The following is a 25,260-nucleotide window of genomic DNA, read 5'->3' on the forward strand; positions in this document are numbered from 1 at the left end:
GGCAGGATGCAGTAGCATTTGTAACATGGCATTATTTGTCTGGAACCCCACATCGCATCTTTGCAAACAGAGTATCTGAGGAACTGATCTTAGCAGCTTTGAGGTAGGATTGTTCTATGAAATAGAAAATGGTAACAAAGACACTCGTCTTCCCATTTCACTTCCTCTTCCCAGAAGCAATTCTGTTTCATTTGCCTAGCACTAAACTCAAGTTGTTAAATCCTAGTCCCTTAGGACTCTCTCAGAGGACTAGTAGTGGTTTCAGACCCTCTGTATAAACATTCCTTGTACAGTATAATTCCAGTCTTTCTGAGAGACATCATTCTTCTTATTTCTGTCTAGAGTACGGCATTTGTAGGAGCTTGAAAGGAATGAGACTAAATTAGGGATAGAGGGCATCACAACATGCTTTGCTTTCTGACTTAGACGTAAGAGGTCTCTATATTATTCAACTGAATCCAAGATAGTAAGTTTAAAAAGTCCAGGAAGATAACAGTAAACCAAACAATAAAAAGACACAGAGTAACTCAGGCTCAGATTCTCAAAAATACGTAGATACCTTACTCCTCTTTTAGGAATTAAAGATTTGGTTACCGTGACATATGTTGGCCTCAGCCCATTCCTTCTCTAAGTATATATGCTTATCTGTAGCTGACCTACCAGAAAATATGTTTGAGAGAGATGATCTGGATGTAGCTTTTAACAGGGATGAAGAAAATAGAGATCTTGTAAAAATTAAACAAGATTGCACTTCTTTTCTTCTAAAAACATACAGAGTATAATGAAACTCTTGTGGAAAGAAGGTGTTTTTCTAATGATTTTACTGAAACCAGAATTACTTCCTTACAACCTAATTAAAAATGATTTATTTTAGATAATGGTTTGGGGTTATCTTGTAGCATGGATAAACTCTCTTGTAAGGTCTATAGAAATTAAATTCTTTAGATTTTTATCCCCAGGCTCTGTGAAAAGTATTTCCAGGGTTCTGGATTTTGTTATTATCAAAAACACTGTGTACATTTCAGTGTCTTGCATAACAGGCTATTGTTTGGTAAATTCTGCTGGCAGAGTTTTTGGAATGGGGGAGGAGATGAAGAAAAAGTAGAAAAAAAGAATAGAAAGAATATTAAGAAGGCAACTTAAAAAAAGACATGACTTCTAATTAAACTTAAATTAAAATTAAATTTCTCTGGCAAGCCCTATGTTTCTTGCATTGTCTACCTGTTTAGCTTTAAATTATGGATAAATCAGGTGGTCAAAGCAATAATTAACCATAAATCAAAGATTCTACTTCATTCATAATTATAAAAGAGCATTTCTCTTGTTTAGTTTGCTGGGGTGCAACCTTTTCAGTTGTGTTTTCACACCACATGAATCAATGGCACTAATGAGCCAGATATGGCTGTAGTAATTAACTCAGATGAGCTTTTTTTTTTTTTTTTTCCTTTCTGACTCTTTATAAAGACTATATAACCATATGATCTTGAGTCAGGAAGCTGCTCTGCTGAGTTTCAAGATCAAATCAGCTTCAGCTCAGGCTAAGTAATGACCCTCCCAGCATCTTTCAGCAGCAGGGTGCAAATTTATAATCTTCAGCATTGCAGCACAAAAGTTTTGCTACATGTATTATGGGAATAACTCCATTAGCTGTGGTATATGGCTGTTTTCTTCACCTAAGTGTTTCAACTAACAGCAAATTTGACACACACCACTCAGCTTTACTCTGAGTGAGCAAGTGGTAGGTAAAATAATCCCCAGTCTGTTTACAAAATCAAAGTTTTAATTCTGCTTGACCATATTCATTCATTACTGTGCTGCCTTGCAGCAAAAATATGTGGCCATGTTTTAATTGTATGGGCAATTTACCATTGCAAACTCCAACTTCAGCTATAATTTGTTTGCCCTGAAAGTGCTCATCCTCCAGTCACCCAGATGGGGAGCAGAGACCACACAAAGTGACTTGGTTGACCAGTCATCCAGTCCATACTGTGAATTTTGAAGCTCAAGGTCATGCTTGTTCTGAGGAGTTTAAGAAAAACTTGTATATCTGACTAATGCTAGCCCAATCCACCTTTTCTACTCCTTATTATAGTCATTTATGTCACTGCATCTGCATCGCGGCAGCAATAATTCGTATAGGAACATTAGGTACTGCTTGAGAAACCATGGGCAGAGATTTAGTATAGAAGTGAACCTGGAGCCAGCTCAGTATGTGAAGTATCTGTTTCTTCTGTCGAGTCTCTTATTCCCTTCCACAACACCACTGCCCTTAATTCTTTCCCTAGATCTAAATATTTAAGTTACTTAGACTATGCTTTCAGTACTGGTGAATCTGTAGCTTGATTAACTTCCCTGTCTGACCCATGAAGTCTACACATTGCCACAGATTTTTATTTTAATTATTATTGTACAATCACCCAAGACAATCTGTGTGTTGACAAATGGGTAACATTATGGTAACATATTTGTGGGTGACAAAAGCAGAAAGAATTAGACTATGACATTAGCAGAAGTTTTGTACAGTACTGCTAGAATTTCGAAAGGCCCTATGCTACTCTCAAGGCCCATGCTTTAAAGAAAAAAAACACTAAACAGATTAAATAATAAAAGCTTTTATTCATTAGAGGTATGGTCAATATTTAATGAGTAAAAAGTTTTTCACAAACTTTTGACCTAATATTATTCAGTATCTGTAGAGTTGTGCAAGTAATGAAAACATGTATTCATGCTTCTCCCTCACATGTCTGCATGCTATACTATGCTACAGACAGTGCTCGTGTTTCTCTGTAGCATGTTTAAACTTAACTCTTGAAGATTAATCATCACCGTTGCTCAGACACTGCAGGTATCAGATAGTACAGGTAGGCGATGATAAGGCAACAACAAAAAAAAATCCCTGAAAGAATGGTATGCATGGACAAGTGGCATTTTCGTGTCCTGGAAACCTAGAGTTCTACCCTTTTAAGTGAATATTAGTCATTTTCTTCTTGGTCAAATGTTGTGAATTACACTGTAAGCTATAGTAAATCACACTTTTAAATACAATTTTGACAATGAACTTCAGGTCTTCAATCAACTATAGATTAATTTTTGAAGTACAATCTCTTGGCAAAGCCTTTATATAGTTTCCAGATTTTGCAAACAGCTGCTCTAAGTAACAAGAAAAATTCTATTAGCTCACACTTGCCTTTGAATGAATAAGAAAGGAATCAAAACATCAGAGATTATGGTTACCATTTTTGAACGCAGTCTGGATAGTTTTGCACACTTTGTTCTAACTGGATTGAAGTGCAGTCAGGCCTTATTAAGATCAAACATTCAAGATAATGGAAGGCTGTGATCTTCTCCAATATATGTTGTTAACTCATGTTTAAGATGAATCTGTAACTTTAAACAGAAAGGAGAGATTTCTGCATATTGCATATGAAAACGTAATATTGGTAAGGTATATAGCACTACCCTGAAGGTAAAAATGGCATAGAAACATGTAAAATGTATCACAGTGCATTTTTAAAGCACAAAAAATGTAATAGAAATATGTGGAAGAACTCATTCTGATTCACTTTTGAAGTAATTGAGTGAGAGGTCTGGGCAAATAGGAAAAGTAAGAAGTGGTTCATTTGATTTCTGTGGTTCAAAACAACTGAACATTTAATACTAGATCATAAAAGTAAACCTATGGTGGATTTAATATTATTTAGGGGACAATTTGGGTTAGATGAAAAGAGGAAGCTTGAGCTTAGGACCTTTGAGTGCCCATCCTGAATTTGTTAGTTACTGACCATATAACTTGGCAAGTCATAATGCATCAGCAGTACTCATATTCTCCACCATTTAATGCCCTGTTTCCAGAGAGAAGACTCTCACCAGTATTAACCACTGAATTTCTTGTAATTGTCATTATTTAATCCACAGTTTCTAGAAACCGCCTTTGTGACAGAAATCCAATAGTCATTAGTCATCCTAAAAGACAGAGACATGAAAAGTTGTACGGCAATTTTTTGACCCTACTGTTGATAAAGGTCAAACATTTTTGAGAAATATGACATTAAATGTAATTTTTCCATGAATATAATGAACTAAATACCAGACATATTTAAAAAGCTAATCTTCATCCTTGAATCTAACAACAGTTGTTTCATTAACAATGAACTAAAAGAGTGGGTACCCTTTCTGATGTTTTTCTTTTTTTTAATCCTCAATTGCCTGTCATCAGCACTTGGATAAAAATGTAGGATCAGAAGACTGTGAAACTATCTAAATGGATGCAGTGAGCCAGATCCTGTGCCAGTGAAGCTACACTGATTTATACATGCTGTGGATCTGGCTGGTGAATTTTACTTTTGACAGTAAACAGTATTACAGCACAGTCAGGACTTTGTACAGGCGCTCTTCATGCTATAAAGCACTGGTTCAGCAGCCATAACTGCAATAAATTTTGTGTTGAATGACCTGATCTTCATGCTTTGAATTGAACTGGAAACTTCCTGTTAAAAGAATGCCCCCAGATAGCAAAATTCAGTGTGTGGTCAGAAAAAGGACCTTTTTTCTTTTTTTTTTCAGAGGGACGAAGAGTCAGATTACTGTAGTTGAAGTATAAAGTCTGGATCTTTGCAGTTCTTCATGTAACTGATGATTACTGCACAATATACTGGGCAGAGTGGTATGGCCTGTAAGCTTCATATGGCATAAGCTCTTCGTAAGGTCTCTTCCTGGGATGGTTCTCCTAGTTCATGCTAGTGTACGGAAGGAAGGAAAGAATGAATGCCAAACTAATCACAAGTGGTCCCTTTAGAATGTGCACCCAGCTATAAACCTTACTTTGGCAATACAGGGAAATAAATTAAGTGAAGGTGTTGTTGTTGTAAATAGAGTCAGCGTTAGTCCTTGCAGGTTGCAAGGGAGGTAAAGCAACTGCCTGCTCAGAATCTGTGAACCAAGTTCGAGAAACAAAGAATTTCAAGAGAAGGACAGTAACAGCCCTACACCAACTTTCAGGTGTAATGTCTGCTGTGGCTGCGTTCCTCTTCTGCAGTCACTAATGAATTTATTCTTTTCACTCCCTAGTACGTTCTTACTTTGCTTTTCAGTAAAAATTGGAAGATAAAGAATAGCAGTGAAGAGCAATTGAATTTAGCCTAGTAAGTGCCTTTCTCACTCTTAAGTACTGCTTGTTAAATTTCATTTTGAGAAATGAAGCTGTATTTAGTGTAAATGTGAGGGATCCTGGTGAGAAAAAAAGCACCCCAAACCATTAAAAGAAAAAAAATCTGTGCTTTTTGGTGCTATATAATTTTTAAATGACTTAGCAATTTGTACTGCGTTTCAGGAAAAAAAAATTCTGACAACTTTGACACCATACTGCAGGTAAATTAAATTTTAAAAGGAGGATTTAGTACTCTTTAAGAAAGAAAAATGAAGTTTTAGATTGTAAGTTCCTGACAGACCCTTAATTAAATTGAAAGGTGTCTTGCTATTCTATTTCTATATATTCAGGAGAGATTATTAAGGCTGTTTTGCTGACTGCAGTATACTGCAGTCCTGCAGTTTACATTGATGGGCTGCTTTGTTGAGCAGCAGAAAACTCTACCTCCTTAAACAGTCGTAAAGAATTATGGTAAAATTTAATACAGGTTTGCTCTCTTGTACTTGTGGTTACCTGTAGAGAGGACTTTAAATCCCCATATTTGCCACTGAGCTTTAACTTGTTCCCATTTCAAGTAGAAAGGAAGCAGCAGTTGCTGAAGGTAGCCTAAAGAGCAGATACTGAATTTTCATAGATTCTGCCAGATGATGGCTGCTCCCTTGCAGCATTTGTCTTCGTCTTAAAGAACAAGCAAGATAAGGCCTGGCTAACTGTCTTCCAAGTAACCTCTCATTTGCTGGCTTACTGAAGATGGCTGTCAGGATAGGAGAGACCATCCAGCACATCTTTCTACAAATACTGATAGATAGTTGAGTGCCAGTATGCATGCGTTACTGTTGAGTCAAGGTTATAGAATTGTGGTCTCCTCGCATTGGATACCAAGCTTGTTGACTGTCCTGAAAAAAGAGCCGTTACATCTGCTGAACAAGAGAGACAGTTGCAAGAAGCTATTTTAGCAATTCCATAATAGGAAGTTGTTCTTCCAGGCTAATCCTGCAGCAGCACTCTAGTGCTGCGCTAACAGAAAGCCTGTTCTCCAGCATGATACAGGTAAATGAGAAATGCACCCTGCTGGGAGTTAAGCTTTCTTTGCAAAATTCACCTTCCAAAACAGTAGGGATGTTTACCCTACTGTTGTAGGTCAAATTTCAATGTGGATAAATATCCCATATTTCCAAAAATATGCTTTCAATTTGAATTGAAGGCAGCACTTTTCAGAATTTTTTGACATAACACAATATACTATAAAATAGCTACTATGCTTCTCTCCAGAAACAGCTGCATTTTGGTGCAGGAAAAGGTGACTCTGATACACTATATGTTGTTTGTCAATGTAAGATTTAAAGCTCACAGGAAAACTTCTACATGAAAGTCAGTATATAACTGTAAGCTATTATCATCTATTAGTCAGTGTAAAACCTCCTAAATCCCACATACACCAGATATAACACATTATAAAGGTTAGAGATAAGGACCTCTCTTGATTCATCACAGGGTATGTCTGCTGCCTATTATTTCATAGCTACCATTTCAACCCTGTATTTCATAGCAGTAAGGAAGAAAAAAGAGAGAAAGAAAGGAAAGACTTACCATTTAGAAAAAAAAAAAATCAAAAGTCATTGTTTAAGATCTAAAACTAAATCCAGTCTTCTAATGTACTATTACCCTCCTTCAGCATTTCAGCCATCAGGACACAGATCTGCTTTATTGTTAAAACAAAAGGATTCACCTTATCCCTGCCAGTTGAAGCCTATTTTATAGAAGCTACATTTTCTTAGCAATTAGTTAGCTGAACCTCCTGATATTCCTCAAGAATGGGTCAGTCTGGTTTAGAGGGTAACAAGGGTCCCAAACTTCAGCTGGAATAAAAGTCAGTCTGGTTTCATTGGCTGGAATGGAGCAATACCGGTTTACCCATCTAAGAACTAGATCAAGTTCTGCCAGCTTCTGCAGAGTTATAGGGAAGAAGATTGCCTTTGCACTTCTGGAATGGAAAGTATTAAAATGAAGAGAAGCCACAGGAATGTGCTATGTATATCACATTTCTTTTCTCCTCAGAGCCACAGATGAGCTCACATATAAAAATTTTCATTTTTCCATCATCCTCTCCCTGATAGTGTCAGCTTTAGAGCTATGGCTGCAGTAGTATGGGAAGTTCTTAAATCTGTGCTTACTCCTTATCTCTGATACCCAGCAGCCCTCCTGGCTTCACTGAAATCCTTTTGAGATTTAGATCCCAGTCCAGAAATCAGGTCTAATAAAAGGGATTTCTGTGCTTCTGTGAAGTTCCCCTGTGAGACTAAACCTTTACAGTCCTGGTGGTCTTCACTGGTTCTAGCTGCTACTATTATATCTTGTCAGCTCCTGAGCTTTCCTAAGTGTTGAGCATATGGACAGCAATGCGAATAAACAAATGAAGGTGTTTTTCCCCAAATACGGAAACTCAGTTTTTGAAATCATTCTTGCAGATCAAGGTTAGACATTGACAACCAAGTAATAGCCACCATTAGGCATGGTTGCAAAAGTGGATATAGCTAGAAATGTCAGCCAAACAGCAAAAAATAGTCTACATTTAATTTTCTAACTTCCAGACTAAATGGTCCACTGTGTGATGAAAGTCTCCAAGGCAGAGCAGCGCTGGGGATAAATACACTGTACAATACCTGTATTTCGGTGCAACATTAGTGCTTACGTTGGTAAGCACTTACAGTTATCATTGCTAATAGCAGCCCTAAACCACATGAAACTGATGTGAAATAGTCTCGTAAGAGAAGAGGGCATGATGGTGCCAAAAGGCTTCACCAGCATACCTTTGGGAGGGCTGCTTTATCAGTTTATTTGTCTACTTGAAGTATTTAAATGATCCTCTTACTAGTAACTATCTGCAAATTGTTAATGTATTTATCATCATGCAGTATGCTGGAGTAGATGGCATAGAAGAGAATCCAAGAAAAAGTTGTCAGCCAGAGAGATCTGCTTACCTTAGTATTTTGTCATTCAACTATATTTTTGATGTTCTCTGGCTTAAGCACTAGTTAGAAGTTTAAAATTCAGAAAATACTTTTTTTTGCTTTTATCCTGATAGGAAACAAATAGCTTTTTAGAAAGTGTTGAACTATAATTTACAAAGGGTATTATGTATACATGCGCATACATAAATATGTGCATTTGTGTGCAAACCTCGTTGGCTGCCTTGTATGTGTTTTATTACTATCTTTAACTACATAATGACATCATATTTTTCTCATAGGAACCCTGTGTCATTCAGTGCACAGAATGAAAAAAATAATCTGAAGTTAATACTTGGGTATGTAGAGGCAATGAGCTCCCTGTTTTTGCAACAGTTTGTTACCATAAGGTATGCTAACTGCTTTAAAGTATATACTTTAAAGTATATCAAGTATTTCTGTATAACCTTCAATGAATATAGTATGGATATATCCCTAACATGGAACATTTCATCTGTAAATGGTTAAAATTTTACCAAGTTGTAAGAAACTGAAAATAGTGTTGTGTAATGGCAGATATTGGACATCCTTAATAATACGTAGTATCACTGTTGTCTGTGATAAATATATTTGTACTGCTACACAAGTCAGCAGAGTAATGGAAAGCTTTATGGCAAACAGGCATGTTTATATCCTTGAATAACATCAGCCATCAAATTTATTCCACTTTGGAGAGAGAATTTTCAGATTTGTTTTGAACCTTGGATTCATTCTGTTGATATACACATTTTAAAGGATTTGAACTAGCAGTGTAATGGCTTGGAATCTTTTAAGAATCTAAGATATTAATATCTTAATATTTTAAAGTATAAAATTATTTTTGTTTCATAGCACACTTTCACAGACATGAACTCTGTCTTTTTTAGCTAGCTCAGTTATTACTTTTCCTTTTATGTTATATGACAGTTTTAATTAAATGAAAATTAAATTTCCATCTCCCTGAAAACTATCCTAAAAGAATGGCGCCAAAGCCCTCGTACTTGCATCCACGATAATCTGCAGTAGGCTCTGTGTAGCAAATTCTTATTGACATACGAGATGGAGTCCTGGCTCCACTGAAATCAAAGACAAAACTCCCATTGATTTCTGTAGGAGCTGTTTTTCTCCCATGATTTTCTCTCATGGTCTAGTTAAAAATGGAAGTCTGTGGTCAGCTCATGAATATAGAATACTGTATCAGCACTTCAGGATCACTGCATATGAACAAGCAGGCAGCATTTCTGATACTGGACATTTTATCGTGTTGTTTAGCTTGAAGCAGATAAATAGTACATCAGTGAACCTGCTCATTTCCTTAAAAGGTATTTGTTAACTTTCCTGCATCAATATGAATCTCACACTGATGTTACAATACTTTGAATTTGGCCAATGATTTCAATAAATGGTCTATAAGCAGTCTACATAAAGAAAATATTCCATCATATAAAAGTACATTTGTCAGTTTACAAAACATGTCTATATGAAGTAATCTATTAGTTTTTTTCTGTAAGACTTATCACAGACTTCTTATCTCTTTGTCTTTATCATTTATGATTTTTGGAGTTATAGATGGTGTGGATAGGAAGAGAATAACTCATATAATTTACCACTGCTTGTCACAAACTCCTTTGGAGCCTTTGTTTCACCCTGCTGCTGCATTCAAAGGAGCTTTCTTTATTAACACTAACTTTTCCATGCAGATCTGCATTACTCATTACTCGTTCTTGAATCAGTCCATATATTCTGTGGAGATGTGCACTACAATGTTTTGGATACCCTGGAAAAACACATTGAAATCCATGACGCAGAAGTGTGCTAGTGCCTAGTACATAGAAACAGAGTGCTTCAGTGTTAACAAGTTACTTTGAAATTAACTTAACTTTTAAATAAAATTAAAACAATGCAAAGTAAAAATACATTATTATTTTTATTTACAATGCTCAAAGTAGACAACACAGTTAAAAAATTCCAATTACTTGTATCTTTGTGGTGGGTCAGGTTCCGCTTCCAGTGCTTGACTAAGCTGTTAGGAAAATATGGAGAAATGATGTTTTTCACCTGATAGGGGCAGTGGAAAATTGCAGTGTGAATCATTTCCATATTTCACATGTAGTCTTTCATATATGTGTGTGACCCTACAACTATGCTTTATACAAACATATGCAAGGGGCCAGTGCAGTCATTATTGGCTCTTAGTAACTAAAACATTAGTAATGATTCACTTTAGAGTGAAACTAGTTATGGAACATGCTGTCTTTCAGAAGTACTATGGTTTGTGAAACAGCATCAGTTCTTTGCTAGGTAAGAAACAGACGTTGGTGCAGTAGGATTGGTGTTTGAGAGAATATGATTATGGCAGACGGGAAAGGTTGAGTTCACATTTTCATGGGCTGGTGTGGACGTGACCAGAAGACAGTCTGCCTTCTTTACTGTGAAACAGTTTTGAATCTCTTAATGATTCCTTTCTTCCCTTTGCACCCTCAGCCAGTGCAATAGACCCCAGAATGTGAGCTATTGCTCTTTCTCGAGTGATTTAAATATCTCCTGGTTAGCTGTCCCCAAAGGATAATGATTTGAAACATCACATTTTGCCAGTTGTTCACTTCTATGGCAGCAATATTCTTTCTGGTTCTTTTAAACATTTACATTGAATAGCTTGTTCAGAGTTTGCCAAGACCCTGTCTGATGTGAGGCTTATATGAAAACCTTTCTGAGGCCAAGAATCAGAAGATCATAGCACACATATTGGAAAGCCCTGGGGGGAGAAAGCTTTGGGAACTGCTTGCAGGGAAAAGGTGGCAGTAGCTCCCCAGGAGTCCCCCTGCCAGTTCCCATTGCAGGAAGGACTGGACTGGGTCCCAGATGATCCAGTGTTACAAGCCTCTGTGGTCTGTTCTCTTGGTAAAAGAGAAACGTTTCTTATGAGATGTCCCATGAGTTTCAGGAAGGAATAAAAGGCATAACAAACATGGTAAACTATCATTCTAAGCTCACAGTGTATTTCTTCAAACTTGCCCTGTGTGTAGTATCAACGGCTAGGAGCAGATACTTAATACCAACAAAACACCATCTGAATACAGTCCTTCTTTAAGAGAAGAGATGAGAGAAAGAATGCACAGATGAAAAGACAAATTTAGATATTTAATGCATCTCTGGAAGGTATTCAAACACTATCATCAGAGTAATACAGGAATCTGTGGAATAGGACAGAACATTTTCTAGTATTTTGTCAAATTTAGATTTAAATGTCATAGCATATTGGTCTTCTAAAACGTCATCACACCCTTTAATAGGCACACAAAGTGTATCTTCCCGTGGAAATGAGATTCTGGAGTTGTGAGTCTTAGTCCTGCCTGTGCCGCTGACAACTTTCATTACAGCATATCCACATGGTCTCTTGTGGACTGCTGAGAGCAAGCCTCATCCACGCTCCGCTTTGATGCAGACTCTGTCCGTGCTCTTGGGAGCACTTGGCCGAAGCAGTGCTGCAAGGCACATCAGCTCAGGGTCAGCAACAATCTAACAGTTGCTACACCGCTGTAATTTGGAGGAACGCGCACCTAGTCAGTGTGGATTGTGGAGCTCTTGTTTGCAAAATACCACATAGACCTATACTATGTTTTGCCAGCTGATTGAATGCATTAATGCCTCAGTTTCTGCAGCCGTAAACTAAAAATAATAATACCTACCTACTTTTCAGAGGCCTTGTAAGGATGCATTTATGTTTGATGTCTTATTAAGGCAACCCAGTCAAGGATGGATTGTTGTCAAAACTCCATTGTGTGTAAAGGGCATTGCAGCCCCGACGTTTCTGGAGCTCCCAATGACAGAAGTATCAGGTCGGAGTTTGTTGTTCAGATCCAGGAAAATACTTGTAGGTAGTTGTTATAGGCCTCATGAGTCATCACATAGTTTCACTCTTAATTTTATTTCACTTGCTGCCTTCTAAATTGAATTGAAACATTTTCCCATTTGTGATATTCAAAGGTGTACAAATACTGTATGCAAGAGCACCTGTGACCTATTCATTGCTCAGCAGTGATAGATCTGGTAATAATGTGCTTGCTATTCTGGCTGTGCTGCGTTTTGGTAACACCTAGGGTTTAATTGAAATACACTCTGACCTTGGTTTTGTTCACTGGGCATAGAATGGACATAATTACTATGAATCTATGGAGGGATATAATTGCAAAATGTCATATTACTAATTTTGGCTCCCCGCACCCTTTCGGGGGGGGGGGGGGGAGCAAATCTCAGTAAAAAAACAATGTGCTACAGTTTCAAGAAGTCCTAAAACAAGCAATTTTCCAAAAAATTAACTTCTTATTTCTCTGTACCTATTTTTTTAACCAAAAAGCTATCACAGTATGATAATTGCATTGCCCCTAACAGTTTCATATTCCTTCATAATTAAATAAACAGCTTGTAAATTGCAGACCACAAAACGCCTGTGTTCCACTCTTACCTTATGGGGTTTCCATAGCTACGAAGGACAAAGAAGTTTAACCATCATTTGCCAGACTCGAGGCTATTTGCAGCCTTAACTTTTTATCTTCTGTCTTTTTCTCTTTGTCTCTTTGTTTATTAACAGAATGAGGAAGTAATTTGGACTCAGTTAGTCACTATAAATGCAATGATGGAAAGTGGAGTCTGGTGCTTTAGTGTGTTATTAGCTGGGTATGTTTCTCACAAAAGGTCCTCTACAATAATGCATACTAGCAAGTGAGCCCATAGTTACCAAGGTTATGAAAAACTTACCTAGCACTTCTCCAGCTCAACATCAAATAATTCAGACTTTAAAAACAGGAGAACACCTCTCTTAAGACAGTGTTACTGCACTGAAGTATTTAAGCAGATTTTAATTCACAGTACAAAAAGCATTGCTGCAGATTTTGCACTGCTGCTTTAATATATTTAACTTTCACCTCACAATCTGCTCTGTTTTTCAAATTACAAAATGAATTTGGAAAAACTGCACTTTGTAAATCACAAACATGATTTTTCATGCCACTGGAGTGGACTATCCTCTGATTTGTTAATCTCAAAATAATCTCAAGATCTTTCTAGATGACTTCAAAGTTAACCAGAGCATCTCTGTTGCCAAAATATAGAAAGTACTACTGATTCCCAACTGCATTATATGTTCATTAAACTAAAATAATTGGCACAAATATTTCTGTCTCCTACTTTATATTATCTGCTGAGGTCAAGGGCTCAACAAGATTCAAAGAAAAACTTTGTATAGGTAACAATATTCAGCACTGGCACTTTCAATAGGCAAATATGTAAATTGTAATTTAGGAAAGGATGTTAAACCCTCAGGGTTTGGGCTTTAAAAAATAAACCCTAATATTATGAGATTTGGAAGAAACTTTCTTAAGGGCAAGTATATATTCTAATTGCCAATTTTTATCCTTGATCTTCATTGTACTGGTTGCTTTTGTATGTATGTTGTTAGACTATGTGGTGTTCTGATCTGACATTTCCTACATCTTTTTTTATACACTGTGAGCAAAAAGCTTTGGAAGGCATTGGGGCTAAAGTCTTGGTTCCTGCCAGCCTCACATATTTTTGCCTTTGCATCTTTTAAAACACTGTATTATAGCATTCCATAGCCTTAACCTGCAGAATTTTGCCTGCTAGTTAAAAATCTTGCAGTATTTTGTTGAAGATGATGTTGATTTATATAATTTAATCTTTCCATATGAAAAAAATGGTAATACTCTATGAGACCAGAACTAGTTTGTTTAAAATGAAGCATCAGTGCAGTACCTTTAAATAGATGTAGTCTTAAATCACTGTTAGTCTGCTTAAAACAAAGAAGAACTACGGTGTTCCAAGATAATGACCCCCGTATGACAGGAGTGAAAACTGCAGTGTTTGGAAGCGCTGCTTTGGGTTATCATTTAATTTTTTAATAAAGTTCGCTTTTTTACTAATTTTGTTGTTGTTCACTGATGCCTTCCAAAAGGGGATCTGTGAGTTTGCTTTGATGATAAAGCAAAAATGGATTAAGAAAGCATTCTTTTAATAATTATAGAGCTATTGTAGCTTAATCTTTACCTGCTGAGGTATTTCTAGCGTAAGATAATGATTTCCTGAAAGTGCTTATATGGCTTTGGTTTGTATCATGGTTTTCACATGAGAAGTACTGATATGCTGCTGTAAGTAATTGGAAGAATTTGGTTTTCAGGGCTATTGCAAAATTTCTTCTGTACAGTTGCCTTTTTTCTTCCACATAAATATCTGTCCAGAAGAATATAGAAGATGAAAGTGGGAAGCAAAAAAAAAACCCTCAGAGAAACTGTGTTTTATCAACTGAATTAGCGAAGTGAGAAGAGTGAAGTGGGGCTTGAATAACCCAAGAGATCAGTGATGAGGTAGAAAACCTTTTTACCTGTATGCAATTGGTTTGAATGAGCCCAAGTCAATACAGAATGAAAGTTCCTAATGCCTACATGGGGTCTCAAAAAAATGAATCCAAATTAACTTTGAAAATGGACTAGCTAAACTGGATTACATTCTTTTATGGACACTGTTAATTAAAATTACAATGGCCTTGATTCAGTTTAGCTTAAATTAGATTCTAAATAGGAGTGACCACACAAAGATTTAATGCAATAATTAACCCACTTTCAAAGTTAATTCCAATTAAATTTCTGGAATGTTTATGTACCTAGCTGTATTTTGGTGGCTTTTATTAAATGAATTTAGGTCAGTTGATAGTGGACAGCTCATAGGTTGCTCCTATTCACACCATTGTGAGCAGTCTCAACAGAGAGACTGGGACTATTTTGGCCTTTTCACCCTTCAGGTGACATCTAGGCAAAGTATAAGGGCCAAAAAAATATCAACAAATTCCTCTTAACAAAAATCAGTATTTCATACAGAAATATCCATTACATTTTATCTGATGTTTTCTGTGTTTGTCCTATAAAATTAGCAAATGTTACCAGTTGTATTGAGGATACAAAGTGAAATGGAGCTTGGGAGTAAAAGAAATTTTAGAAATTAAGGGACTTGCCAGACTGATATAATTTGAAAGTCTGTGAAACCTCTTAATTTCTGGCTGAAATGCAAATAATCTTGCCTGGACTGACGTGCACTAAATATCTCATTTTTTAAAAAGGTCTATTTCAGCTTCATTTATGTTAGCTGAATTTATGGAGAAAACTACAAACCTCACGAAGATGTAGTAGAAGAAAAATGAAATTGTGCTGGAAAATAAGGGGTTAAAATCATGCTGGAAAATAAATCTGTTTTCTGTAAAACAAAATGAAAGAAAAGAAGAAAAAGGCAGACTGGATCAAACTCATCCTTGATTGACCTCCCCTGAAATCAATGGTGATTCAGTAGGATTAAATGTGTCCAACCACATTTAGGTCTTACAGGTCAGTGTCTTACTAGTTCAGCTGAGTCTTAGAGGGTTTGCAGAAGGGAAAGGGGGAAGTATTCGTGGTACAGCAATATCAGCTCAACCTCCCACACTTACATGCTTCAGGGGGCCATAGGGAATCTTGGCTGTGTCCCATAGCCAACCAGTGAGACACACAAAGAGGAGAGTAATTTGCATGGTGAGTGTCTCCATTTACCTAATCTCGTGAGTAATCAAATTGCATTGCCGGGCTGCCTATCTAGCACTCTTTGCCTTCTACTGCATTTAACTAAAAATAAAATAAAAACCAAATAGATAAAAGCTGCTGGGCTTTGAAACCTCCCAGGTTGTTAGGCATTATTGCAATGGCTCCCCAAACTGTTGTTGAGACTTTTAAAGTCCTACAGCAATGAAAAGGGAAAACTGATTTTTAAGAATGGAGGAAAGGATACACAGCTCTATGGTTGCAATGATGAGTTTTCCCTGTAAAATAGTCTGTTAAAAAAAAAAAAAAAAAAAAAAACTTAGATGGGAACCAATCTATGAGAAAAATTAAACAGTAGATTAAGAAGAGAAGGACTTGCAATCAGACTTTAGCCAATCTTTTTACTGATTTTGGATTATGTTTATTGTAACACTCTAATAAGGACATAGCATGTTATTCTGTTGTTGGTGGCAAAGAAATTCTATGGAGAAAAAAAATGGTGGTGGTGTACCATATACAGGCAGAGAACAGCACGCAAGGTGTTTGTACTCCTCTGGAGCTGAAGAGTGCTATTCCTTGGGGGCTGAGCCAGGTGGAAAGGAATTTCAGGACCGAAAGGCGGAAGGGGAGCAGGAGGGTATGGTGATCGAACCCATAGCAACGTGGTTCCCCCAGCCCACCGCTCCACAGCCATATGGGGACACACATCTGAGGCTGCAGGAGCATCTGCGGAGCAGATGTCGATTGAGGATTTCTGACCCCAGTGGAGCTCCCTGCCCACAGTTCAGTCTCTGTTCAGGGACAAGGGTTTACCCTAATGTGTTTCAGTATTCTGTGCAGCTAAAACAGATTGTGTGCCTGTTTCCTGGTATCTAGACTAAAACTCTCCTGTCTTCCTCTGCTGGCACTGCTGCTAAAAGGGGATCGGTCTGACATCCTGGGAGCATTCAGAGTTCCTCAAAGAGAGTCGAAAGAGTCACCTCTGCATAAGGTCATCCTGGGATTTAGGCCTATTTTTATTATTGTGCTCCATGCTCTGTTCTATACAGAAACTATTTTCGATGCTCCAGTGCTGATACTACCAGAAGAGACTTTCCAGCATAATTAGCTGCTTGATGCACCTCGCTCCTCTTCATATGTTTGGAAATCTGCCATTTAATTTGTAACTGTAGAGTGGCTTGTTTACTAAAAAATGCAGATATCTTAGCAAAGGGTTTTTCTCAGTAAGCTCTTTAAAAAGGTGTGGTGTACAGCACACGTAACTGTGCTATACAAAGTGAAGCAAAGGTGCCTTTTCTGAATGCATTGACATGTTGTCAGCTTAGTTGTAAAAAGTGATCTTAATGCTCCTTATCTTGGAACTTTCTGGCACAAGCCTGAAGGAGAGTTGCGATGATTTAATTGGGTTTTAGTTTAGATTTATTCTGTGATATAGTTATGATGATTTATCTGTATACAAATAATTTAATCACCTGATACCTGAAACGTTCTTTGTATATTTTCAGTATAGCAACATACAGCATCACAGCCTGCTTTTTTAGGACAGATGCACAGCTGTCAACCAAAGTGTGTTAGATCACACTGTATCATAAACCATATATTGTATAATAGATTAAGGCCTATACATTTATCTGTGATTGAAAAGAATCTGTGCATCTGAGGAAGTGGCGTAAAACCATGGTCTTTGGGTCTTCTCCACTGCCGAGATGATTGTTCATAGGCCCCCACACTAGAAAGCTGAGTATGAGTTGCTAACAGCAATTAAACTGCCAGTGTGGCAGGTAAGGATCGCTGGAGTTTAGAAAAATATCTCTGCTACCTGCCATATCTCATTAGGCTGATGTTTGGGAATGGTATGGGACTTCCCTTCTATAATCAAAGTCCACCCTTACAGGAAAATCTGCCAGTGATCAGAGCGGTTATAACCACTTTACATTGGTAAAATAATAAAAAATGAGCAAAGCACATCAGGCCTAAGGCCTAATTACAAAAAATAGAAAAATGAATCATCTGTTCCATTTCAGTGCACCTTAGGAAGACTTCTCTGCATACATGTGTTCAGCAAAGTTAATTTACAGTAGAATAACTGCTGAATCCTTCAAGCTGTCCCTAAAGCAACCTGCACTGTACCTCTCTGCAGAGGTAGATTAGCTTTGTCATTACGTCCTTTGTCTTCTGTATTGGATCTTAAGAAGACAATGCTTTTTGCTCAAAGGCAAATATGTATTACATTGGGACTAACTGAAGAAGTATCAGATAAGCTATAGAGAGAAGAACGTGCATATAGAGAGAAGAACGTGCATATCAAATGCCTATTTGAGTAAAGATTGTCTGAATTCTGTAGAAAGAGAGAACAAAAATTCCCGTGTGTGTGTGTATGTATGTCTGCATGACCATAAACAAAATATACATTACTGTACTAGAATGACAGATAATTTATGCTTTGGTAATTAGAGCAATTCCAGGGACAGATTTAAGGTCATGTTTGGAAACACAGTTTAATAATTATATGGTGTTCGGGGAACTCGCTGTGCAGTAAGGATATCCTTAGCGTTTTAAACTCCATTTTAAATAAATACAGCAGAGGGCACTAGTGTTATTGAATTGACCATAGAGTTGATATTTTGGCACTAGAAAAATGCAAAAATATCCCTCAGAAGACAAAAAGTTGTCAATGGAAACCAAAGAAGCTGGTTGATGGTCTGTGTCCATGTGTGGCTTTATAAAACTAAACCTTCATGTGTGTCTCTAGCATAATAGACAGATATTGAATAGCAAATTACTGTAGTACAGAGTTCCAGATGGGTCTTTATGTAAAGTCCATTAAAATATTTCCATAATATTCTTCAAGGCTTTAAATGAATTTTCCAGTGTGTTTTTGCACTGGCTACATTTTTTCCCCAGTGTATTACTATGATTTAAAATGACTCTGATATAAAATGACTGCACAAAGACTTCCAGAATGCTTAAGCTCTGAGCTGTGGAGAGCTACCAGTATAATAGAGAGGACCTTCTTAATACGTTCATATCACCACGAGGAATCTCACTGCAGTATATTACTTGGCTCATGCAAAGCTCACAGGTTGGAAGTGAGAGCTTGCAAGCAGTTGCCTGTTGCAGTTTCTATTGGCATGGTGGCTTTTTTGCATCATCAAATCCCCTGTACTTCAGCAGTACCAAGCCCAGTTAGTGTGGTCCTTTGCTAAATACTGCGTTTTGATTCCTCTATTTACAAAAACAGAGGGAAAAAAGTTTAGTAATGTAAATAAATCCAAAGTTATATCAAATGGTGGCCACAAAAGCTAAGATTCATTCTCACTGCTTCTCACAGAGAGAAAAAAAAGATTCCAGAGGAATAACAATGTAGATCTCTCATGTATTAAACAGGATGTAGCTAGAGGCAGAAAAAACAAAGACACAAAAACACATGGAAACATATCTAAAACTTTATGTTGACGTCTCAGAAAATGGCAGTCCTGACTTTGGACTTACACACTCAGGGCAACAAATCGGAAGTCAGTGAGCAAGTTTATATTTGAAGTATACATAGATTTAAATAATGTAGAAACATTCCCTCAGGGGCTTTGAGAGAGCATAGTGCTGAGAGGTATGGCTGATTGAGACATACTTAGCACAGGACCCAGGGAGAAAAGTAAACATAAATGCCAAAGGCTAGTTTGGCCTTCAGCACAAGGAAAGAGCTGTTCTGTGTGACTAATTCATTTTTTGACTCAGTAATCAAACATAGGGAGGATATAGGGAATTTAGCTCAAGACGAAACAAGAGCATTTCTTTTCAAAAACTTTTTGCAAACGAAACATGGAAACATTTTGCTTTGGGTGGAACAGATTATGCTAATCAGTCTCATATCTCATAAGGTTTTTATCTTTTTTTTTTCCCATAGAGCATATGGGTAGTGAGGGAAAGGGAAAGTTTGGGTGGAGGTGAAGGGCATAGTGGGATTTTTAGCTACCTTTGGGAGCTAAAACTAGGGACAGGAGGGAAGTGCCTTGGAGTGCTTGCAGCGTGGTTTGACATGCCTGGCTTTATGGAGACTGGCAAGGAAGCAACTGAAAGAAGATTATGTATACACTGACTGATGCTGAAGGTGCTTGCTCTCTCATATCCTTTCTTATTCTTGCTACACCTTCGTGTTCTAATAATCCCATAGTTTTCCTACTCCTGCAAGGTATGTGCAGGAATGAGGCTGGAAAGTAGCAAAAAGAAAGGTAGAGAAGCGATATGGTATCTTGCAAAGTTGGCAATGGGTTGGCAAAATAGCAAATGGGTATGAGATAAAACATGAAAGAATCCTGTAGTATTACAAGCAAGCCCCATGCCATGCCAGGCATTCAACGATAACTGGCGGCCCTAAAGTTTAAGATAGTAGTCTGAGTTCTCATCTCACTTACAGTGAAGATGATAAAATTGCACCAGTGCAGTGGTAAAAAAGATCGGTTCAGTGTGTTTCTGTATCTGTTTTATTACTTGTTAATGGAATTCATTATTCGGTCCAAGTCCTTAGGGGATAAGATTTAAAAGAATTAAGAAAAAATGAGAAAGAGAAAAAAAGACAAATCTACCTAATAAAAAAAAAACTAGAGACAAACAAAAAGGTTAATACAATCGTATTAATGATCACGGGAGATGGTTAATAACTATTCAACAGCAAAACTCACAGATCACAGATCTTAACTAAAGAAGAGCCTGAAATTGGTGTTGTGCTCATTGATGTGATTCTGTTGACTTCAACAGGCAGATTCTTCTTCATGACAGTGTAAGAAAGATGGGAACCTGGTCCTTTTCACCCCCATTTTGCAGTTATTTTTATTACAGTTGGTTTTTTTATGGAAAGGAAGTTGTCTTTTAGTGAATTTTAGTGTAGTGAATTTTAGTGATGTAGTTTGAGAGTGTGTCTCCACCTGCTGTGGTCAGCACTGCTGAAGAGATTAATGACTTCGTAAACCTGTAGTAGAAAGGAAGGCATGTACCACAGCCATACCTGATCAGAGTCTAGTACATTATCCTAAACCCATGAAGCTGATGTTCTGGAGTACAGTGGTTAGCCACTGGCAGAGGGAAGGGAGGGAGAGCTGGGAGCAGTGACATCTGACCCCCCAGCCCCAGGGTTCTCCAGAGACATCTGACAGAAGTGTAAGCCATGGAGGGAGAAGTTCAGTGACTTGCTCAAGGTTGCAAAACACATTAGTTTCATGAATCTTTCATAACAAGACTGAGGTTTTATAAATAGCACTTATAGAGCAGATCAAACAAGCAGATACAGCCCAGATCTTCCAATTACCATTCACAGGTTTTTAACTGTTACATTGGCTTTCTCTTCAGTAAATTGTTAAAAGTGAGAAGAAAACACTTGCTAGGTCTGAAACATTGTAACAAGTTCAAAAAAATGAGGAAGTAAATTCTCAAAAATATATTATCTGACTATATAATTAGAAAAAAGTCATTAAATGAATTACTGTGAAATGCAAGTTAATATATTTTATTTCTGTTTTGCTTTGTTTTTTTTTCAAGAAATATAGATTTTTACACAAAATGAAACAGTTCAGAGCTTGGAGTAGAAATCCTCTGCTTGACAGTGTTTTGTTCTACTGAATACATGTATTATGCATTTGGGTGCTCTGGGTTATAAATATGCTTTAAGCTTGCTGTAATTTATAAGACTTCACTTTTGGCTGATTTATAGGAAATTTCATTAATCTCTACAGCAGAGGGACCTTGCAGTGAGCAGCAGATTGAAAATGAACTGAGGGCTGCGAGCTTTAAGAGCTACCACAAATGAATCAGGACTGAAAAACTTTGAATGGTAATGATCATTTGTAGTGGAAAAGTCTTTTTTTCCCATTACACTAAGATCTGTAGGATTTTTTTTAGAGATACCAATGAAATTGTCAACCCTGCAGCTACAGAGATATTTTTCAGCACTTAAATGGCTATTCTTATTTCTGTGTTCAGCACACATTTACTAATGAGTGTTTCTCTGCTGCTGCTGCCAAACAAAGGAATGGAGGAGGAAATATCATGAAACTGGATGATGCTGTTTAACACTGGGGGAGGACTGATGCTCAGCATTTCACACAACCTGTGTTTCATTTGCATTATTGTCTTTAAAATCTGAAAAAAGCAAGATCTGACTCTAACGTTTGCATCAGCTGCTACGATCAGTATTAAAGGCTTTACTTCTAGTTGAACTCCCATGCAGCAATCACATTTGTATAGACAAAGAGTTTCACCCACACGCAACAGGAGCCTCCACTTGCTCTTCATAATATCTGTTAAGTCTTGTCTTAGAATGTATGAAGAAAGTTAAAACCTTGGATACTTTGGTGATTCCTATCTTACTCATTTTTGCCTGTTGAGCCCTTGTCACTACTTACAACTCTCTTCTTGAATTAGAACATTTCTTTTAGGTGTCCAGTGTAGTTGAACTTTTTATCTGCTAACCAGCTACGTATATTATTATTTGGAATGAGCAGAAAAAAATAATGTCTGGATATGTCATATCTCATTGCAAATTACAACTGACACAGCTGTACGAGAAATAAAGTATGAGAATTTGTAAAAATTGTAGCTGTAGAATTTGATGAAACTGGTAGAGTTGACTGAAAAGACTTGAAAGTCTTTGTTTAGAGAGTGGATTTAAATATTCAGAATTAACTTAATGTTCTCCTTCTCCCTTCTTTCTTTCAGGCTATTCAAATTCCAGAAGGACCAATACCAAATAAATTATGAATGTTGAACAAGATGACCTTACATCCACAGCAGATAATGATAGGTCCTAGGTTTAACAGGGCCCTATTTGACCCCCTGCTTGTGGTGCTGCTGGCTCTTCAGCTTCTTGTGGTGGCTGGTCTAGTGAGGGCTCAAACTTGTCCTTCAGTCTGCTCCTGCAGCAACCAGTTCAGTAAAGTGATTTGCGTACGGAAAAATCTGAGAGACGTGCCAGACGGTATCTCCACCAACACCCGGTTACTCAATCTCCATGAGAACCAGATCCAAATCATTAAAGTGAATAGCTTCAAACATCTGAGGCACCTAGAAATCCTGCAGCTCAGCAGGAATCACATCAGAACAATTGAGATAGGGGCTTTCAATGGTCTGGCCAATCTCAATACTTTGGAACTCTTTGACAATCGTCTGACCACTATCCCAAATGGGGCTTTTGTATATCTGTCAAAACTGAAGGAACTGTGGTTGAGAAACAACCCCATTGAAAGTATCCCTTCTTATGCTTTTAACAGAATCCCTTCTCTCCGGAGGTTGGATTTGGGGGAATTGAAAAGGCTTTCATATATCTCAGAAGGTGCCTTTGAAGGTCTGTCCAATTTGAGGTATTTGAACCTTGCCATGTGCAACCTTCGAGAGATTCCTAACCTCACGCCACTTGTAAAACTGGATGAGTTAGATCTTTCTGGGAATCACCTGACTGCCATCCGGCCAGGTTCCTTCCAAGGGTTAATGCATCTTCAAAAATTGTGGATGATACAGTCTCAGATTCAAGTGATAGAAAGGAATGCTTTCGATAACCTTCAGTCACTTGTGGAGATCAATCTGGCACACAACAATTTAACACTACTGCCTCATGACCTGTTCACGCCACTCCGTCTAGAAAGGATCCACTTGCATCACAATCCTTGGAACTGCAACTGTGATATCCTTTGGCTCAGCTGGTGGATTAAAGACAAGGCACCCTCCAATACTGCATGCTGTGCCCGTTGCCACACACCTCCCAGTTTGAAAGGAAGGTACATTGGTGAGCTGGACCTGAATTACTTCACATGTTATGCTCCAGTCATAGTGGAGCCACCAGCGGACCTCAACGTCACAGAAGGCATGGCTGCAGAGATGAAATGCCGAGCATCAACCTCCCTGACCTCTGTATCTTGGATTACTCCAAATGGATCTGTTATGACGCATGGGGCATACAGAGTTCGGATTGCTGTGCTCAGTGATGGCACATTAAATTTTACAAAGGTAACTGTGCAAGACACGGGTTTGTATACATGCATGGTGAGTAACTCTGTTGGGAATACCACAGCTTCTGCCACACTGAATGTGACTGCCCTGGATAACCCTGGTTACACATACTTTTCGACCGTCACAGTAGAGACTGTGGAACCTTCTCAGGATGAGGCACAGACCACAGAGCAGGTTGGGCCCACACCAGTTACCAACTGGGAGACCACTAACATGACAACCTCACTCACTCCACAGAGCACAAGATCAACAGAAAAAACATTCACCATCCCTGTGACGGATGCAAACAACGGGATCCCAGGAATAGATGAGGTTATGAAGACTACCAAAATCATAATTGGTTGTTTTGTGGCTATCACTCTTATGGCTGCTGTGATGCTGGTAATTTTCTACAAAATGAGGAAACAGCATCACCGGCAGAACCATCATGCTCCAACACGGACTGTAGAGATCATTAATGTGGATGACGAGCTTACAGGTGACACACCCATAGAGAGTCACTTGCCCATGCCAGCAATAGAGCATGAGCACCTAAATCACTATAACTCTTACAAGTCTCCTTTCAACCACACAACAACAGTTAACACAATAAATTCAATACACAGTTCAGTGCATGAACCGTTATTGATCCGAATGAACTCAAAAGACAATGTACAAGAGACTCAAATCTAAAACATTTATGACATTATGGGGTGGGGGGGGGGGACAACAAAAGACGGTTTATAAAACAAATGACACAAATGACTGGGCAAAATCTACTGTTTCAAAAAAGTGTCTTTACAAAGAAAAAAATTTATTTATTAAAAATTCTATTGTGATCTAAAGCAGACAAAATTATGTGTATTCCTCAGAACCTGTTTTTGCTGCACTTATTTACCCTCCTCCTTCCCTTTTTCCTCCCCAGCCTACCCTGATTCCCATTTGCCATATTTTTCATAGGAGATCTTGATTCCCTAAAAGAACTGGTCTAGGAAATTTTGTAAGAATTCTGTTACACTTTGGGAACTTTTATGGTGAATTCTAGTTGTGAGATTCGGTCTATTTTGTCACTCTTTTTTTCTTTTCTTTTCACATGCCCTTTTGAAATTATTTGACAGGGAATGGTATATTAGCAGCAACTTTACAAGTGAGAAAAAGGAATAAACAAACAATTTTTTTTTCATGTAATGACCTTCTCTGTATTTACCAAAAGGACCATTCTGTGAAGAAGTGGGAAAAAGTAAAAAAAAAAAAAAAAAACAAAAAACAAAACCCAGGAAATTAATTTACTTGTGCAAACCTGTGAAACCCATGGTCTTTTAAACAATTCTAGAACCAGAATTTGTAGTTCAAACACTAAACTAAGATTATAAATAAAATATTGTTTTTTTCTGTACTTGGATATAGCTCATTTTTAGTGTGGCTTTAAAAGTCAGAAGTTTGTTTAAATTTTTACAGTATTCTTCTGTGATGGCCCAAAACACAATCACTTTAAAGAGAATAATTAAAGCATTTTGGATCATTACTGAAGAATAACATAGTTTTCATTTTAGCATATGTAAACAACCTACTG

The 25,260-nt window shown here is 37.6% G+C and overlaps 1 protein-coding gene across 13 annotated transcripts in view; it reads left to right on the top strand.

Moving 5' to 3' along the window:
- LRRC4C (leucine rich repeat containing 4C) overlaps nt 1-25,083 on the top strand; it is a 546,204-nt gene extending 521,121 nt beyond the window's left edge. For 8 of the 13 annotated variants that reach the window (XM_064512763.1, XM_064512761.1, XM_064512764.1 and 5 more), the window contains 2 exons: nt 21,440-21,537; nt 22,422-25,083. In XM_064512763.1, coding sequence (XP_064368833.1) covers nt 22,464-24,380 — 1,917 coding nt within the window. In that variant the 5' untranslated portion in view covers nt 21,440-21,537; nt 22,422-22,463 and the 3' untranslated portion in view covers nt 24,381-25,083. Of the gene's footprint in view, nt 1-8,396; nt 8,496-21,417; nt 21,538-22,421 lie in introns of those variants that run through there. The other 5 variants (XM_064512766.1, XM_064512767.1, XM_026097701.2 and 2 more) reach the window with 3 other exon arrangements.
- The last annotated feature ends 177 nt before the right edge of the window (nt 25,084-25,260 follow it).

The sequence above is a fragment of the Dromaius novaehollandiae genome, chromosome 5 (assembly GCF_036370855.1).
Source record: "Dromaius novaehollandiae isolate bDroNov1 chromosome 5, bDroNov1.hap1, whole genome shotgun sequence".
Classification (NCBI taxonomy): Eukaryota; Metazoa; Chordata; class Aves; order Casuariiformes; family Dromaiidae; genus Dromaius; species Dromaius novaehollandiae.